At 35.6% G+C, this 18,635-nt stretch overlaps 3 protein-coding genes across 3 annotated transcripts; 2 read left to right on the top strand and 1 right to left on the bottom strand.

The window, feature by feature from the left end:
* The first annotated feature begins 3,563 nt into the window (after nucleotides 1-3,563).
* On the top strand, nucleotides 3,564-5,048 carry LOC140835088 (transcription factor TCP21-like). The gene has a single exon (XM_073200430.1). The coding sequence runs from the start codon at nucleotides 3,742-3,744 to the stop codon at nucleotides 4,585-4,587; it is 846 nt and encodes a 281-aa protein (XP_073056531.1). The 5' UTR covers nucleotides 3,564-3,741; the 3' UTR covers nucleotides 4,588-5,048.
* A 1,414-nt stretch (nucleotides 5,049-6,462) lies between these two features.
* Nucleotides 6,463-9,064, bottom strand: LOC140833612 (abietadienol/abietadienal oxidase). The gene is made up of 9 exons (XM_073197946.1): nucleotides 8,732-9,064; nucleotides 8,251-8,575; nucleotides 7,841-7,990; nucleotides 7,489-7,734; nucleotides 7,304-7,387; nucleotides 7,144-7,222; nucleotides 6,925-7,046; nucleotides 6,702-6,829; nucleotides 6,463-6,629 (listed from the first exon to the last, which is right to left on the bottom strand). The coding sequence occupies exons 1-9, from the start codon at nucleotides 8,953-8,955 to the stop codon at nucleotides 6,542-6,544; spliced, it is 1,446 nt and encodes a 481-aa protein (XP_073054047.1). The 5' UTR covers nucleotides 8,956-9,064; the 3' UTR covers nucleotides 6,463-6,541.
* Nucleotides 9,065-11,449: 2,385 nt separating this feature from the next.
* Nucleotides 11,450-17,656, top strand: LOC140835087 (phytochrome-associated serine/threonine-protein phosphatase-like). Its single transcript, XM_073200429.1, has 10 exons — nucleotides 11,450-11,767; nucleotides 12,739-12,885; nucleotides 12,964-13,031; nucleotides 13,786-13,843; nucleotides 14,603-14,713; nucleotides 15,535-15,585; nucleotides 15,966-16,109; nucleotides 16,286-16,381; nucleotides 16,464-16,535; nucleotides 17,267-17,656. Exons 1-10 carry the CDS (start codon nucleotides 11,687-11,689, stop codon nucleotides 17,348-17,350), a joined length of 912 nt encoding a protein of 303 aa, XP_073056530.1. The 5' UTR covers nucleotides 11,450-11,686; the 3' UTR covers nucleotides 17,351-17,656.
* The last annotated feature ends 979 nt before the right edge of the window (nucleotides 17,657-18,635 follow it).

Genomic DNA, 18,635 nt, shown 5'->3' with positions numbered 1-18,635 from the left:
AATATTCTAGACATGACTAGTTAATGCTAAGTTAATCTAGAGTGTTGCAGCACCTGGAATCACCGTTGTCCTCTTCAACTACGCGGTAAAAACCAAATTCCATCTGCTAATTAATACCTATAGATATCAGTTTCATGGCATTGAAATCCCTGACTTTTAATTCTCTGTTGCCTAGAAATTGTTTCTGGAAGTCTTGACCTATGCATTATATGCTATTGTGACGCACTGCGCAGATTAAATCTGCACCTTTCACCTCTCTCCAGACCTTGTATTGTACAAAAGTAGATTTCGGAATATATCCTCGGGTTAGGGGATAAATGCCAACTGGAAGATCGCAGTTAACTTAATCGGGCGTATGTTTTATGACCATGCTAACTGAAAATTATGACATATCAGGTGCATGACATACGTGACTTGTGCTGCGACGGAATCCCAAATCAAGGCGCCTCGTGGTTGAGAGAGGAACCCCTTGAAGTGAAATGGGCACGTGTAATATTTATTCCCACTTTTGGAGGACTGGTAGTTAGTGTGTTGAAATTATATTGATTCAAGCTGCTATAGATAATTCAACTCGTGGATGATCTGTGGTGTCAAACGTAACTTAAGATCCACACTAAAGCCAATTCTGAATACTGTGGCTGCTTGTGTCACCTTAGGAACAGGGAACTCATTGGGACCAGAAGGACCGCGTAATAGATCATCCAAGTCAAACAGTGGTTTACGAAATAAATTTAATTCCGTGTATGTGCTTTCTGGTTCATCTGTGAACTACGGCCAAAGCCTTCTCGGTTAGAGCTCTCCAATATCTACAGGTTGTATGCATATACAAATTAATATTAATCGGAGTAATGAATTAGGTAAATGCTATTTTTCGAACTACATCCTTTGTATTTCTTTTTCTTCAATGAAAATCTATCGTGTCCATTCTTTTTGCAGCGGTTTCTATGTATTATGGCGTTTCTCTTTTGAATTAAAATCATTATCGTGTTTTGACTTTCATGTTTTTCAACTATCAGAATACTATTGACCTTACCAATCAAATCATGGTTACTTTAAAAACTATTATTCGACCACCAAATCCGAATCTAAAAGAAAATTCTCGAAAACTAAGCATTCGATCATTTTCTTGATAGCTACCAATACATCGATCCCAGCAAGGCAGCTTCCTACCCACGTAGCTTATATACCAATATCTCCAATTAATGTCTCTCTTTTGTTTTTTTTACCCTTTTAGAACGGTGAAATTGCTACAATATTACCCTTTTACATGACTAGAAAACTGTGTAATTATTTATGAACTAGGTACTTGTATTTTTTGGATAAAATTGAAAAAATACACGCGCACATACGTACTTACACAGGTCGATATAACGCATGTGAAAATTGAAATAAACAGTTTCGTGTTTTGTTCCTCTTCCTGCTGCAATAACATATGAAAATCAGACACATGCATAAAGGAATAAATGCTGCCGCCACTGCAATCACCACAATGCTCCATAATTTAAGGTGGCGACTGGGCCAGGGAGCCTCAGGAATAGGCGCGGGAGCAAAAGGAACAGGATTTAGGACAAGGATTTAATCCAATTATCACTCCTCCCCCACAAAACCCCCCATTATTATCGAATGAACTCTTCGTAATTCTGCAGAACAGGAGTTTCGGGGACCTTTACTTGTAGACGATTGAGGGAGACATTGAAAGCCACTACAGATTGCTGATCAAAAGGAGGAATCAAACCCGAAAGGTCTTTTTTCTTGAAGCTCCAATCCTATTAAATCCAGATAACCGGACGGTATAGATCCCGAAAACCGATTTCTCGATAGAAAAACTTGCTCCAAATTAACGCACTAGATTTGTGAGACTTGGAAGAGGTCATTCAGGTTATTGTTTCTGAAGCTGAGCTTGGTCGAGAACGTCAAATTCTGTAACAACGTAGTGGGGTGAACAAGAACCAAATGCGTGACATGCCAGTCGGAGTATCCGACTCCGGCCCATCTGCTACTGTTTTTATTACATGGAGTTCCGGTTCAATTCCGATGCAGATTGAAGTACACGCATGCACATTATCTCACATTTGAATCAATGCATCCCGCTCTTCCGGGGAGAAGTCGTGGATCTCAAGACCGCGGATGATGAGGCTAAGATGGAAACAAAGAAGAAATATTCGTCTACCCGAGCTGCTGGTAATGTGTTGTGAATACGAGCAGGTAACATACTGGAACTTCTTGATCAAGAAATAAAGGACGTTGCATCACATCTTCCGATACCTCAGTCTTCTTTATTGCATTATTATTACTACCAAGTTTAACGAAATAGGCTTTTTTGAAAGAGTTGGCAAGTATTCCAATTTCTACCCTGGAAAGCGGACGCCACCACAGTCTTTTATTTTTTCTCTCATTTATAGATTTGTTTTGAAAGAACTACGCATAAATTGTTTAGAACTACGTATATTGCCCATTATACTCAATATTTCATTGTTTATATATGAAAAGAGGGAATTATGTAATAGATAAAAGCAGTTGTAAGTGTGAGTTTTCTGGACAAGCTTGGCTATGTGGATGACTTAGAATAGCTACGTTGCACTAATTATTATTCATTCATTCGAGAGAAAAAAAAATGGAACTATGGGTTACAAGGTTGATTCGATACTAAAGGCCCCAGTTCATTAGGGGACAATGAGATCCACATATTCAGAAATAAACCATTGGATCAAACATATAGACAATGTTTTATTCTATATATGTAGAATTTATCCAGGATAATTAAACAATATTTCACCTGTGACCTGACTATTTGTACTTATGATCGATCACCTGGTATCATAAAAATAATAATAGCAGAAATATGGAAAATCAGCTGTTGATTTGATTCCCCAACTCTCCGAACCTAATTAATCATCTTTTACGAATTCGGAGCTTCCTCCTGTACATGAGGGTTTGATTTGAAGCACAGGTTTTGAATTCTTGATTCTGATAGGTCAGCTAGTATTATACAAGCTTGAAAAAAAAGTAATTTATTAAGTGGAAATTTGAAAGAAGGCGTCTTTCTAAATATAATACATAGAGTGACATTTATATATTTGAATGAGATACAAGTGACAACTGCTCTATGTTTGTACCTTTGTTTTCTTCAATTCTTGACTACTTATTCTACCCCACCACCCCACCCCAAAAAAATATGTATAAAGAAATCAATTATGTACTAACAAATTGCTGATGTGGAATAAATACATTAAAAAGATCATTACCCTGATGATTGTATGTTCAATCAAAAGATGATTTCGGATGATTGAATTGATTGATCGGAAATCGGAATTTAATCGGTACTCTTTTTTTAAAATATTACTAATTTGAATTATATATATATTTTTTATTAAAATAACGTGACAAAAAGTATTAATAATCTTACGATTGATTTTATGATGAAAAGTGGAGTGAAATTGAAAAGTTGAATAGGGCCTTTTTGTAAGGAAATAGATTTTAGGGGTTGCAAATGTAAAAATGGAGGCGAAGGGAGATGTATTTTTTAAGAGTACGTAGGAGAGTGGAGCCCACATCCCATGTGCCCCTCTTCTTGTCTCCACCAGCTACTGTCCCTCAATCATTATTCATCTCTCCCCTCTCCTCCGACATCAGTTCAATCTCTGCTGCTATTTCGCTCCTAAATTCCGCCTCCCGTAAATTTTTCATTTGGAGCTGCCATTGAAGCACCACGGGAGCTCTCTGCTGCTGGATTCTACGGCTATGTCAACATCCGCAGCTGAGGGCAACACTGGTGGTGGAACACTAGCCATTCTAGATCCTTCTCATCGCCACCACCACCCCACTAGCAGCACCGCCACCAACGCAGGCGCTTTGACGGTCAAGAAGAAGCCACCCGCCAAGGACAGACACAGCAAGGTGGACGGGCGCGGCCGTCGCATCCGCATGCCTATCATATGCGCCGCCAGGGTGTTTCAGCTCACTCGGGAGCTCGGCCACAAGTCCGACGGGCAGACCATTGAATGGCTCCTCCGCCAGGCGGAGCCTTCCATTATTGCTGCCACGGGCACAGGGACCACCCCGGCTACTTTCTCCACTCTTTCTCCTTCTTCGTCCTCCGCCCTAGAACTCAAACACGGCCATTCGCAGCAGGTCCTCACACCGACCCCCTTCATCCTCGGAAAGCGCCTCCGTCCCGACGTTGATGAAGACCACCAACACAACCATCTCACGAAGGAAGAATCCGCTTCCGCCGCCGTCGGTCCCAGTATGCCTGCGGGAGGATTCTGGGCTCTACCCGCCAGGCCCGACTTCGGTCAAGTTTGGAGCTTTGCTGCCGCTCCTCCAGCTGAATTGTTTGCCGCGGCCGCATCTAGCAACTCCCCGCACCACCACCACCACCACCAGCAGCAACTACATTCCACAGCTTCTTTGAGGTTCTTACAGCAGCAGCAACCTCTGGGGCTCGGGGAAGCATCCGCTGCAAGGGTTGGTAATTATTTCCCTATAGCTCAAGTGCAGGGACACCATCTCAACTTGCTAGCTTCTTTATCCGGTCCGGCCTCACAATCCTCTGAACAAACAAGGGAAGACGATAATGTCAATTGAATCACAGTGTTCTAACCTGCTCAATAAACGTTAATCCGCCATTAAAGACCTCATGAATAAGCTTGCTTGTGTTGTTTGGTCCGCGTGCCTCATGTTGTGATCAATATATGTACCACAATCTGTATCTCTAAGACATTATATTCGGTAGCTCCATGTGTGTTGCGTTTCTTGAAAGAGACAAACAAGAAACAGAGAATCCCAAATCTCGTCTGCAGAGTTTTTAGATGTTGGGAATTCGATGATTGCTTTGTGATTTTTTTTTTTTTTGGGTTTTCTGTTGGCGATGGTGGGATGTCGAAAAATTCGATGTCCAGTGTGTTTAATTATTTAGATTCGAGAGCGAGTGGTATTCGTAGTTTATTTTATGTATATGTATATTTGCTTTTTGGTTGATTTCAAACACTGCGATTCGTGTAAGATTGTAAGAGACAAATAAATGGCAAACCCCTTCTTCATTTCCATGTATGGTTTCCATCTATATATAATATATTGCTGAGTAGAATAAACACTCCGATATATCTGTAGTTATGCATCATGCTTATTAGTATGAACAAGGACTCCATGAGCTAGATTTGCTTAAGCTCTAGGAAATCATGTTCGCGAAGATCCTGTTGCGTTATATCAAAACGACCCAAATCGATCTTAACTTCGATCGAATCGGAAAATAAGTGCCTGAGAGCTAATCACAACAGCAGACTTAGATATGTGAAATTGTAGCGCGCGATGATATCAGTGCATGTGTGAGTTTTATGTATATTTTGACTGAAATTATTATCATTATTATTATTTAAAATACTAGGAGTACTAATGTAACTCGTGTTGAATGTATTATGGGTAAATAAAAAGTGCAGGTGGTTTGGCATTTATGATGTACGACTCTCAAAAGGCCTAAAAATATAATTGAAATTTGTGTTGAATTCCACAAAGAAATAACGTACTTGGGAAAATATTGTAGAGTGGGTGGTAGCTATCCCTTTACGTTCTATTTTCTATTTTGTTTCCCTCAAGGGAAAGTACAGATGGTTGTTTCGTTTCGGTGCAAGCGAAACTAGCCAAAATGGGTCTTTCACTTCAGATTTCTTGGGAATTGTTAGGGTATGTTTGTTTTTTATTTTCTTATAATATTCTTTAAAAATATTGTCCCTTTTGAAATATTCTTGTAGGAATTACATAAACTCGTTGTGTGTGTGGTGTTTTTTTTTAGATATAAAAAAATACACATGGTGAGGTCCCTTAGCTTTTATACAAATCTATTGTGTTCTTACAGTATATACTGCATAATATATTTAGTTTTTGACACAGTCTCAAGATATGCATGTACAAGAAGAATATGAACGAATAAAAACATATTATGTTGCCAGTGGACTTGCTTTGGAGCTACTATAAAATAAATAATATATAACTATCTTTGAATTTCCAACCTCTTGAATACATAAATGTTTAAAAAAATATATTATCTTGTCTCAAATATATAAGTTTATTTGTTTTTCACATAAATTTAAAAAATTATCGAAAAAACAAATGTACATACTTATACATTTTTCAAGACTTAGTTATTAGAGATGTATTAGTAAAACCAAGAAAAAAATACAACTAAATCAACCGAAAAAAGAGAAGAAACTTAATATTTTGAAAAAAAAAATGCTTATTTTGAGAGAGATACATACGAAAATCGGAATTCAATGAAAAGGATTCAAAGTGAGATATATATATATTTATTAATTATTAGACCTTTCCTATCAAAAGAAGACTGATGCCATTTAATGAAAGAAGCTTAACAGATCCAAGATGGCTACTTTTAATGAAGAATAGATTAATAAACAAATATATATTTATATATAGAGAGAGAGAGAGAGAGAGAGATGTTAATTCATGGCAAAAATAATTTACAGAGCAACACATGGAAACAATATTAATAATTTTATACATCAAGTGGGGTTTAATTCCAGCTAGCTCAAATCTCAGTCAGTCGAATTTGGAAGCCATTCACCATTCGAGCCGATGGAAAATAAGACATCCTGTCTTGTTTCAACTGTTTCCACCTGAATCAATATGAACAATATTCATCAAAATTTTGACTCATTATAATCATCGTACAGATGATTTATTTATACCTAAATGTGGTGACAAAATAATGGAGGAAGAGCGCTATTTGAAGGCGGGCTAACTCTGCCCCTGGACAGAACCGAGCCCCTCCACCAAATGGAGTAAAATATGGACTACTCCTCCAGTTTCGCTTCTCCTACAAACAATCAAATTGCACATGCATGATCAATCCATCTTTTCGTAATTTTCGTCGAAGAATATTTTACGATCACGACTTTTAATCCAGAAAACCTGATTTTCTGGAGCCATCCATCTCCACGGGTTGAACGTGAGACAATCCTCGTACACACTTTCATTCAAGTGCACAGCGGAAAGGAATGGAACTACAAAGCACCCTTTAGGAATAATGTACTCTGCAAGTAGCAAAATGCATGGTGATGTATAAATTAACTAGCTAGCATTCATTTGTCAGTAGCGCGCGCACACACACACATATATATATATATATACCTTGGTATTCAACATCGACTTTGGCTTCTCTCATCAACCAAATCGCAATGCCGCCCAGTCGAAGAGTTTCATCGATTACCTGTATGTTCCATGCTTGAGCCCAACGAGCGACAAGGTGCATAATAAGCAAACAAATGGATTAAATACAAACAAGACTCACACATTGAGTGAATGGCATAGCTTTGTAATCTTGCCAAGTTAGCATCTCTCCATCCCTTTGAATTCTCAGGCTCTGCTGCTCATCCTATCCTTACAATTAATGGGGGAAAAAAACATATTAGAAATTAACAAAAACTCTTGCACCGAGATTTAAAGAGTGATTAATCAGCGACCACACGCACGTACCAGCAGTTGCTTCATGGCTTTGGGGCATTGAGTGAGGAAACAAACAGCAAATAGCATGGTTTTCGCAGTCGTCTCATTACCCGCGAAGAGAAGGTTGATAATGAAGTCCGCAACAGCATCATCGGCCAAGCTTTCTTCCTCTAGTAACCTCCCCAGCACACCATTTCCGATCGCCGGACTAGAAGAAGAATTCCCTCGATGAATCTCTATGGTCCTATTGATTTTGTCTATTATACTTCCCCTTGCCTGTCAAAAACAATAAATCCTAAAAATACAGTAACAAATATTGAAAAGGTCACCGTAACTAAATTTTGAATTTTTTTTTAGTGTGAGTGAAGTTTGACGTAAGGACCTTCATAGCTTTGTAATACGCAAAGCCTGGGAGATTGATTGGTACGGAAAGGCAGCCATCGGCGAAATCAGAGAACAACTGAGCAATCTCGTTCACTTCTGATTCGGAGGTCACGCCCAGGAGCTGATTAACCGTCAAATTTATGGCTATCTAAAAGATAACCAGAAATATAAATGTATATATATAGAAATTTTTAATAAACAGAGACCGATCAAATCATTCCCTAAAACATAACTAATCAACAAGAGCAAATTTTTTTTACATGTATTTACAAAAGCCGATCTACTAAAAATAAAAACATTTCAAGAAAACCAGTCTCCAATTCGACTTATCCAGTTCTGAAAAAGTGTAATAATCAGAATATACAGATGATTGCAACGAGTGATCTTGAATTTATAAGTAAAATTTACCTTCCTGCAGAAATCTTGGAGAAAAACATCTTGATTTTCATGGAGGTCTCCGAGGCATTGCTTCATAACCATCTGTATATCATGCAAGAAATGGAACTTGAGCTTGTCTAAACGCATCATATTGGAGGCTATGCTATGAAGTTTCCTCTGCTGCTCTCCCTTTGCATTGATCACCCCATCCTTGCCCACCAAATCTCTGAAAGATTTCGGGTAGCTCGACTCGAATAGTTTCCCTTCATTCTGCATCACGAATCGGTTGAACCCCGGATCAGCAGATACCACTGCCCTTTTACCAAAAACGTTGCATGAGAACGTCTTCCCATACCTATCATATTCGATGTTATGCACGATAAATGGCATGAAAAATATTAATGAGAACATAGTACGGAGAATATATATGCTAATATATTAGTACATATATACACACACACACACACACTCGCGACGACTTCTGTACGTTGTTCTGTGCGACAATACGTACCTTTGAACCTGTTGCTCGACGAAGCGAGGAGGATGAGAGCTTGCGACAGCATTGTACCAGCTGAGGCTGTCCCCCACAATCGGCCAACCTCTGCTTCCCGGAGGGAACCTGTTCCCTCTTGTTCCACCATTTTTCTTGTCAAGTTTGGCAAGGAAAATAATTACAAAAACAGAACTTATAATTATAAATATAATAACACTGCAAAAATGATCTTCTATTGCCATCTTCTTCGAAAGTCTTTTGAGAACGAGGCAGATGAAGGTGAATATGGTGATATATATGGAGGATATAATAGGCTAACACCATGTACATATTTGGGGAATTGCGAGTATAATTGGGTGGCGAGCGAGGCAAGAAATGTGCAAGTGGCTTCGTTGACTCCTTTATATATATATCATCACGTCTACAAGGTGTGGCAGCACAAGTTATTCTAGTATTTAAATAATAATTATCGAATTAAATAATATAATAAAAAACATAAAAAACACAATCTCTACAATCAATTTTGTAAATCTTGTATGGATTAACAATGAAAAATGATTATTTTTTATGTTAAAAATAATACTTATAATTGTAAATATGAACATGATTAAAAATTAGTGAGTTTATAAAACAACAATAGAATCTAGAGTGCTGATATTAATTCTCGAGTCTTTGACTCAGTTTCAATTTCAATTGTTTAAATGTCTAATTGCCTAATTAATAAATATTTGGCACGTGTCTTATAGTAGTCCATGTATTTAGTATAATATAACAACATTTAAATATGATGCTATTGTAGGATAAAAAAATTGTATATTATATATTTGAAGTTAATGAGATGTTACATTTATAAATATTTTTCAATATTATGATATATCTATATATATATATATATATATATATATATATATATATATATATAATCCCTCGTACGAAGAAACTTTTAAATGCACGATTGAAATTATTACAAGAGTCGCCATCATGCCACGGGGCGAGCACTATCTTGTCGTTGAAGCATCCATAATTCTATTTTCCAGTACATATGAATTAATTTAATCAACCACAAGTTTGACTAAAATGTTGTGAATATATTTTTAAAATTTTCCGGCTATGCCCACTTCTCAAGATCCACACTGGCATTCACTTTTGAGTTTGACCGCCAAAAATTATAGAATTTTTAAAAGCTCGAGGTTGATTATTATTATTATTATTATTATTATTATTATAATTATTATTATCACTATTATTGTTATTATAATATGGGTAGGTCTCATGTGAGATCGTCTCACGAATCTTAATCCGTGAGACAGGTCAACCATACTTATATTCACAATAAAAAGTAATATTCTTAACATAAAAAATAGTAATTTTTCATTGATGACGATCCGTCTCACAAATACGACCCGTGAGACCGTCTAACACAACTTTTTGCCTTATAGTATTTAGAACAATTAATTTATTTATATACATCTTTAATTGTTGTTTATCTAAATGCCAAGTTGCAACCTTGCTGCGTTTCACGTTACAAGTTGATCGGTTCGTTTCATATATCTTTTTTATGTTGCAATTTGATTGCATAATTTTTATTTTTTTAGTCTAACGTCAATAAGAATTTGTAAATAGTTATATATATTTTGTCATATTTTTTTCTTTAATTGAGTTCAGTTATATCTCTTTTATTTTTTTTATTATCTACTACTATGCTCGGAAAAAAAATATCCTCCTGAGTGGAAACCCAAGTGTATCTTTAAAACACTTAAGCATGACATTTTATTTCATGCATTGTTTTTTAAAATAATTTTTTACCTTTTTATTTTGAAATTCATAAATCCTTACTTACATAATATTTTTAAAGCCCAATTTAACCGGGCTGGGCTATTATTATTTTTACACTGGGCTATAAATTTCTGTAGCAAAAAAATAAATTATTTAATAAATATACTTTGTGAATGTAAACTTTCGGAAGAAAAAAAAAATTAGTAGATTATTTTTAAAAAATAGTCTGACATGTAAATTAGATGCGATTAAAATAAATGTTGTCGTATAATACTATTTCAATTTACGAGTTTTACTTATCATTGAATTTGATAAATATTTGAAGTTTTAAATTTATTTTTTTCATAGACATTTAATCTCAGTTGATATAGCATAAGGATTTTGGAAATCATCGTTCTATCACATTCTTTAAACCATATGTTAGTTTTGAAAATTAACATTTATGATTTATGCTCTTTCTCTATTTATGGTGGGAGATTTTATACATAAATATATTAATGTGCTGAATTCTACCTTCCAAATTAATGCGATATTTTTAATTGACTGAAAAATACTCTACATGGCATTTTCGATAATAAAAAAATTATTATAAAAACATATTTTATGTAAATTTATTACAGACTTATAACTACAAGATATCATATTTTATTTTTTAAATTTCTGAAATTGAATTAACTAATAAATTTTATCATATTTAATGAAGAGTAGGTCTCTTGTGAGACGATATCACAAATCTTTATCTGATATGTCAATCTTACTGATATTCACAATAAAAAATAATACTCTTAACATAAAAAATAATATTTTTTCATGGATGACGTAAATAAGAAATCTGTCTCACAAAATAAACCCTTTCACATAAATTTTTATCTTTAAAATGAAATAAATAAAATTAAATATACCGATAATTTAATTTAATTAAGCATTCGATAAAAACAAATTTAAAAATAAAAATGATTAGGCGAACCACGGGTGCTCGATGCACCCAAATTTGACCCAGCCCGTGTCGCGAGCTATAGCGAAGCAAAAGGGGGTTGAGATTCGTGGAATCTTTGGTTCAACAGATTTTGTCCGCCCCTCCGCCGTACCTCGTGTCTCCGATCGAGCAATAGATCTCTGCATATATACGTGTCTTTTTCCAATACTGTTACGGATTCTTCGACCCAGTTATTCTTCGTTGATTGACAAGACAACGGTATGGATTTGGACAAGTGGATGGTGAAGGTGAAAGAGGGTCAGCACTTGTCCGAAGACGAACTTCAGCTCCTCTGCGAATACGTATTCGATTCTTCTTCTTGCACCTTTTCTTGTATCTGTTCATTTTCTCTTACTCTGTGAATTGATCGGAGAAAATTATTTTGGTGGTCTGGAAGGATAAATTTTCACTGCCAATATCACCTGGGAGCTAGGTTTTTGTCCTGTACATTTGTTTCGTGGTTGAATATTGAGTAGAACTGTCAAGATATTGTAATTAGGGTTTCACAGGGTTCGTTGTTTTGTTTTTTTAATATATATCTTTTAATAAAAATTAGTTGTCTATCACATATGTCACCTTTTATTCCTTCTAGGATCCTTATGTCAATTTCTTTACACGATTCTCAAATAGTTACTAGCATCACTGTCCACCATAATTTTTTGCATTTCTTCTCTTGTCCAAACATGTTATCACTTTCCTGTAACTGTGTCCATTATGCCGGTCACACCAATTGAAACGATGTTCTTTCAAGTAAGCATATTTCGGCCTGTCACTTATGCCGGTGACCTTTTATTTGTCGCTAGCCTAATGTGCACCAATCATCCTAGACCTGATAACCTAGAGATTTGAGTTGTACGTGCTTTTGTTCAAAGTAAACCATCTGGAGTGTAGAGGTGGTACCTTCTTCAACCCAATAATGTTTGCACAGACGGTTTCCCAATGATGTGGACCTGGTTAACTATGCAAACTCTTAGATACTTGGGTAGCAGACTTTTACTGAAACTTTTGCCTGACCTTTTCTCAGCTTGGTGCTGAACCATACGCTGTTTTTTATGACTCGTGTTTGGCTTGTTTATGGTATCCACGACTTGATATAATTTGATTGTGAACATATGATGCCTAGATCTTAATGTGCTTGTGCACCTAAATGTTTTAGGAAATTTATGGCTGTCATTTACTTAGCTGCTACAATATGCAGTATTTCTACTGTTTTCTTGTGATACTCTGTGGATCTGTTGTTCTTAAATTTAATTGTGTTCCTTTCTTGTATTAGGTAAAAGAGATATTGATCGAGGAGTCAAATGTTCAGCCCGTTAATAGTCCAGTCACTGTATGTGGGGACATCCATGGACAGTTTCACGATCTAATGAAACTTTTCCTGACTGGAGGTCACGTACCAGAGACCAATTACATATTTATGGTAATCATAATATATTTTTTTCTTATGCCTGGTTTATTTGTATTTTATTTCACTTTGAAACTTCTTATTTCTTGGCAGGGAGATTTTGTTGATCGTGGTTATAACAGTCTAGAAGTTTTCACCATTCTTTTGCTTCTCAAAGCAAGGTGTGTGAAAAGCAGGAGAATTTATTGTGTGTGGGTTGGATTTGCACTTTTAAGTTGCTTGCAAGTCAGTTCGCCTTATTTTTCTATTATATTCCTCAGCTAAGAGGTTAATGAAACCATTGCAATAAAGAATCATCCAGTGTCATGCAGAACCTGCCAGGGATATATTTCTTAGCGACTTTTTTCATGAAATCAATCTAGAATTTAAATTCAGAGTTCAGTTTGATTTCATTAATGGAGGTTAAAGGATGGTTGATCTCAATGGTTTAGTTAGTTGCTAATATTACTGTTTTATGACTAAATGTTATGCAGTTTTTTGATTAAATGAGTGCGTCATATTTCTCTTCATTTTTGTTTATTTAATTGAATTAGTATCCACCAGTTGAGGATTGCAATCGTCAATATGAAAACGCTCAGTTTCACTTGTCACAAAAAATCATGACAGAATGACACAAAGTTCTACCCATTACCTATCTTTTTCATTATTTTCTTAAACATGCATCCAATTGAATTAAACCCTGAAGAACTGGACCCTAGACTCGGGAGACTAATTGCCTTACCACTGTGGTGATTTGTTGGCCATTACCCACAACACATTATTGTCCCTGAGAATATTAACTTTTCATTTGAAAATATTTAAGTTTCTATGATGAGGAAATGGATTTACTATGCTGTAAGCTTGGTTGGTTGACAAAAAGTTCCAAGACAAGGAACAACATTTCAAACTATTTTTGAACTGGAGATTTTCTTCCAGATACCCAGCTAACATTACTCTCCTACGTGGAAATCACGAAAGCAGACAATTAACACAGGTAATTGGTGTTACAAACTTAGTTAATTGTGGATATTTTTTGATTAATTGCCGTAGTTAGACCATTCATTTATGCAGAAATTTTTTATTAGGCAGCTGCCATAGTTGTCTTGATTTAAGTCCGCGAATTACTGGTTGAAATCTATCTGGACGAGTGTGACTCTGAAGGGATTTTTTTAGGCTAAATGCTGATAAACTCAAAATTGATGCCTTATCGGCTAGTAAGTTACTGTAATGTAGCTTAGATTCTCGAGTCCATATGAAAGAAATTGAAATGAAGTTTTGTGTTGCAAAAAAAAAAAACAATGAAATTAGATGTACCAAATTATTTGGACCAAAAAAAGAAAGTAAAGTACTAAATTAACGATAATTAGAAGGATAACAGTTTTTGAAAGAGGTTTAATGATAGATGGAGAACAAAGCTTTAGGATTCATCTTTATATTTTTGTTTTTCATTGCTTAAGTTAATTCTCAATTATCTCTAAGTTTTGTATTCACTTTTTATACTCATGTCTGAATACATTTCATCTAGGAATGACAATAAAATTAAAGTCTTGGTTTGAGTCATGCATGATATGTGGAATTGACAATTTATTTTCTGGACGTGATTCAGTAACTATTGTCGTCTATGAGAAACACCATGGTAATAACAATACGATAATCAACTTCAGATAAGAAAAATCTACTTACTTTAAATGAATTTGACAAATACAAGTTCCAAATAAAATCAATGAGTTTTTACAGGCGTTGTCCTTGACAGGTTTATGGATTCTATGATGAATGCCAAAGGAAGTATGGGAATGCTAATGCTTGGCGATATTGCACAGATGTTTTCGACTATTTAACTCTATCAGCAATTATTGATGGGACGGTATGCATTATTCCATGTTAACCGAGTTCTCGGAATAATTTGAATTCTTCCAGGAAAAGCCATAGTTGTCAAAGGCTTAACGCGAGAGGCGCAACCAGGCGTGGACGCGGCCCCAGGCGCAATGATTCACAAAGGCGAGCCCAGGCGCTCCGGGGCGCACCTGAGATTGCTTTTTTAAAAAAAAATTCACAAACCGAGAAGTTGCATTTCTGTTTTTTTTTTTTAAAATTAGTAACTTAAATTGCAAAAGGCTTAGGCGCGCCTGAGATTGTTTTTTTTTAAAAAAAAAAAAATTCACTAACTGAGAAGTTGTATTTCCATTTTTTAAAAATTAGTAACTTAAATTGCAAAAGGCCCAACCCAACCCCAAACCCTAGCAGCCCAAGTTCACAAATTGAAAATGCAATTCTCCGAAAGTTCTAGGGACTCTGATGATTTGATGGAAGAAGATGAACTTGATTTGGATGATTGAAGAATTTTAATCGTGTTACTTATTATTATGAACTTATTAATTATTTGTTGTTTTATGTGACATTGTGACTTAATTATTTCATATTTTAATATATTAATCTAAGATAAATATATTTAAAAAAAATAAAAAATGTGCGCATTGCTTGGGTAAGGCGCGCGTCTCCTCTTGCGCCTTTCGCCTCAGGCTCCATAGCCCTTGTGCGCTTCGGTGCGCCTTGCGCCCTTGACAACTATGGGAAAAGCTAAGGTTTATAATTATCTGATTATCCCACTAGGGGTAGTTTTTTGTTTTTATTTCTGCTCTCTTTACTTCCTTCCTGCAATTACATTCTACGTTTTTTGAATGCCAGGTACTGTGCGTACATGGTGGCCTATCCCCAGATATTAGAAGCATCGACCAGGTCTAATCACTGTCATTTTTTTTTCCTTTTTCACATTTTTTTCTTTCAGACAACTCAAACTTCGATGAAATGTTGTGTTGTGAGATTCAGTAAGTGCTAGCATACTTTTCTTAAGATTGAATATGTTACATGTTATTTGGTGTCTGCATTAGCTCATTGTGTGAGGATAGTTTCATGTTTAACATGGGATTTTTTTTTTCTGATTTATGGAGATTTATAACCTCTCACAATGAGTTTTATTTATATGACTGATATGTTATTCTACTTTGTTTCTGCGTGTTTAAAGTATTGTCATGATAAGTTTGATGGTGGCGTAATATGCTGCTGTGTTTTGTTAACTTTTTTTTTTGTTTTTTTAAAATTCTTGGGTTTCCTTTCAGATTCGAGTTATTGAACGGAACTGTGAAATTCCGCATGAAGGGCCGTTCTGTGATTTAATGTGGAGTGACCCTGAAGATATTGAGACATGGGCAGTAAGTCCTCGAGGTGCAGGTTGGCTTTTCGGATCCAGGGTTACATCTGAGGTAAGAATGTGCCTTGGGTAAACTCCGCAAATATCGTGCACATGTCGTTTATGATGTAATGAACTTCCACTGTCTTCAAAATGAACGCTCGAAATCGCAAAATTGGTTTATGAAAATTGGTTTAGTTTAGCTTTAGTTTCAAGGTGTCCATGCTAACATTGTAATTGTTTTTGTAGTTTAATCACATCAACAAACTTGATCTGGTCTGCCGGGCACATCAACTTGTTCAAGAAGGTTTGAAGTATATGTTCCAAGATAAAGGACTTGTAACTGTAAGTAATTCTATATCAAGGATTACAACATAGTATCTCATCCTACATCCATTTGGTCATTGTTGCACTGTGGACTATGCAGGTGTGGTCTGCACCAAATTATTGTTACCGCTGCGGAAATGTTGCCTCGATATTGAGTTTCAATGAGAATATGGTATTAGTGTGCAACCTCTTCCCCCACCCCCTCTTTCCAGCTGTGTGTTTGTGTGGGTCATTTTAATATTATAGTTGAAGTTTGCGGGTCATTTTATTGCTACTTAGTCAAAGTTTGAAAATATAATCGAGCAAACGAAGCTTCTCCTCTTAACCGACATTTAGGGTCTGTTACACATCTGGACATTTACTACAATAAAAGAGCATCAGTCGTCAAAACAGTATCAATTAAAATGAACAAATACTCCTGTTGTTAAGAGTGTCGGCTAAGGAATTTTTTTTTATCCCTAAATCAAAATTGTATTACTCTAGAATATGAGTTCACAATCCAACTATGGCTTTTGTGGGAGTCTGTTCTATATGTTTCGGTTTATGCAACTAGTTTTCGCAATCTTAAAATTATTAAATGTGAGAATCTAGCTATTTTAAATATCTAGCACTAGAATCCTTGCCCATTTATGTTTCTGTGTCATGTTTCATGGTTTAGCGCACTTATTTCTACACCACATTTAAATACGTCTTTCGCATAAGTTGCATGAAACTAGAGGTCGGAATACCATTTGAAACATGAAATTTGAAATGAAGAAAATTGGGAGGGTATTTGGACAGAACTTAGTGAAGCTGCAATAGATCCTGGATGTTTGATAAAGGTTGGATGTTTCATGTAATTCATCTGCTCCAGTTGGGCATATTGACCTGATTAGAAATCATTTTTGCCTTACTTTTCATTAGGAGAGAGAAGTGAAGTTCTTCACCGAGACTGAGGAGAACAATCAGATGCGAGGACCCAGAAGTGGAGTACCTTATTTTTTGTAATTGCAAATTGTTTTATTGGCTTGTGCAATATGCATTTAGCATGTCAGTAGTTGATGGCTGCCTTGCAAGGTCTAATCAACGCGCGGCTGTGACATGCTATTTGGAACGATAAAAGTTTTGATTTGTAGTATTGCTGATATTCTTCTCTTTGTATAATGCATTTGTTGTGATCGATTTAGGAAATGCATCGCTTTGAAGAGGGTGCTTGTCTAACTTTATCCCATACTTGTAAGCTTTGTGACCCTAATTTTTTTTGGTTCTCTGTTGCCAATTGAAACGTTATATGAATTGTGGCCCTATGGAGATGTTCTCATCATACAAATACATGGTCAAGTTGCTTTCTTTTTTTAATATTCACATGGTATTATACAACAAAAAATTTTAAACTTTCAGTTCCCATCTTAAAAATCGCCTTTGTTTATGTCGAACGAAGTTCTGGGGAGGCTTGAATCTTATGAATTCCTCGTCAACACGCAAAATTCACGATCATTAACTGGTTATGTTTTTAAAAGGTGGTTGTGGGATGCCAAGTCCGACCTAAAATTAGCTAGATCACCTAGGTGTAGCAAGGTGTTGGATCTAAAATTATTTGTTAATTAAGACTCGAGACCGCTGACTATTTATTTCGAATTCTTATTAGTTACTAATATGCTTCTATAAGGAAAATAAATGTAGAAATTTTATGTACGCAAATATCAATTGATCTGCAATTCTTTTTTGAATATTTATTTTTCGATTTTTTAAATTAAAGTTTACTTATATATAAATGGATTAATTCGCTTGATTCAAGCCCAAATGTGAAAATTCAGAATTTCTTGTTGGGAAAAAAAGAAATTTTGCTTGAAGCCAAATGTGGAAAGTCAGAACCTCTAGGAAAATTAAAAGAAAAAAGAAAAAAAAAAGAAAAAAAATCAAATTTTGTTAAACCCTATATAGCGATATATGCACCACAAATATTTCGAAGCGACCACTTGCGCCGTCCAGCAGCAGCCAACTCGCACCGTGCGATCGCTGTCTACTCCTCCGCTTTCTCTAGCTTACGCCTCAACATTAAGGGTGAGGAATATTTCGATTAAACCGAATTAACCGATCGAATCGAGCAAATTCGGAAATTCGGTTCGGTTATTTCGGAAATTCAGTTTTAAAATAAAAAAATATCGGTTATTTTAGTTAATTCAGTTCGGTTACGGTTTTCAAAATTTTGAAATCGGTTAACCGATTTAATAAATATTATTATTTAATAAAGTTTTATTATATATATATATATTTAAATTTTTAATTTTAA

The sequence above is a fragment of the Primulina eburnea genome, chromosome 6, assembly GCF_022965805.1.
Source record: "Primulina eburnea isolate SZY01 chromosome 6, ASM2296580v1, whole genome shotgun sequence".
Lineage (NCBI taxonomy): Eukaryota > Viridiplantae > Streptophyta > Magnoliopsida > Lamiales > Gesneriaceae > Primulina > Primulina eburnea.
This window is presented reverse-complemented; position numbering and strand designations above follow the sequence as displayed.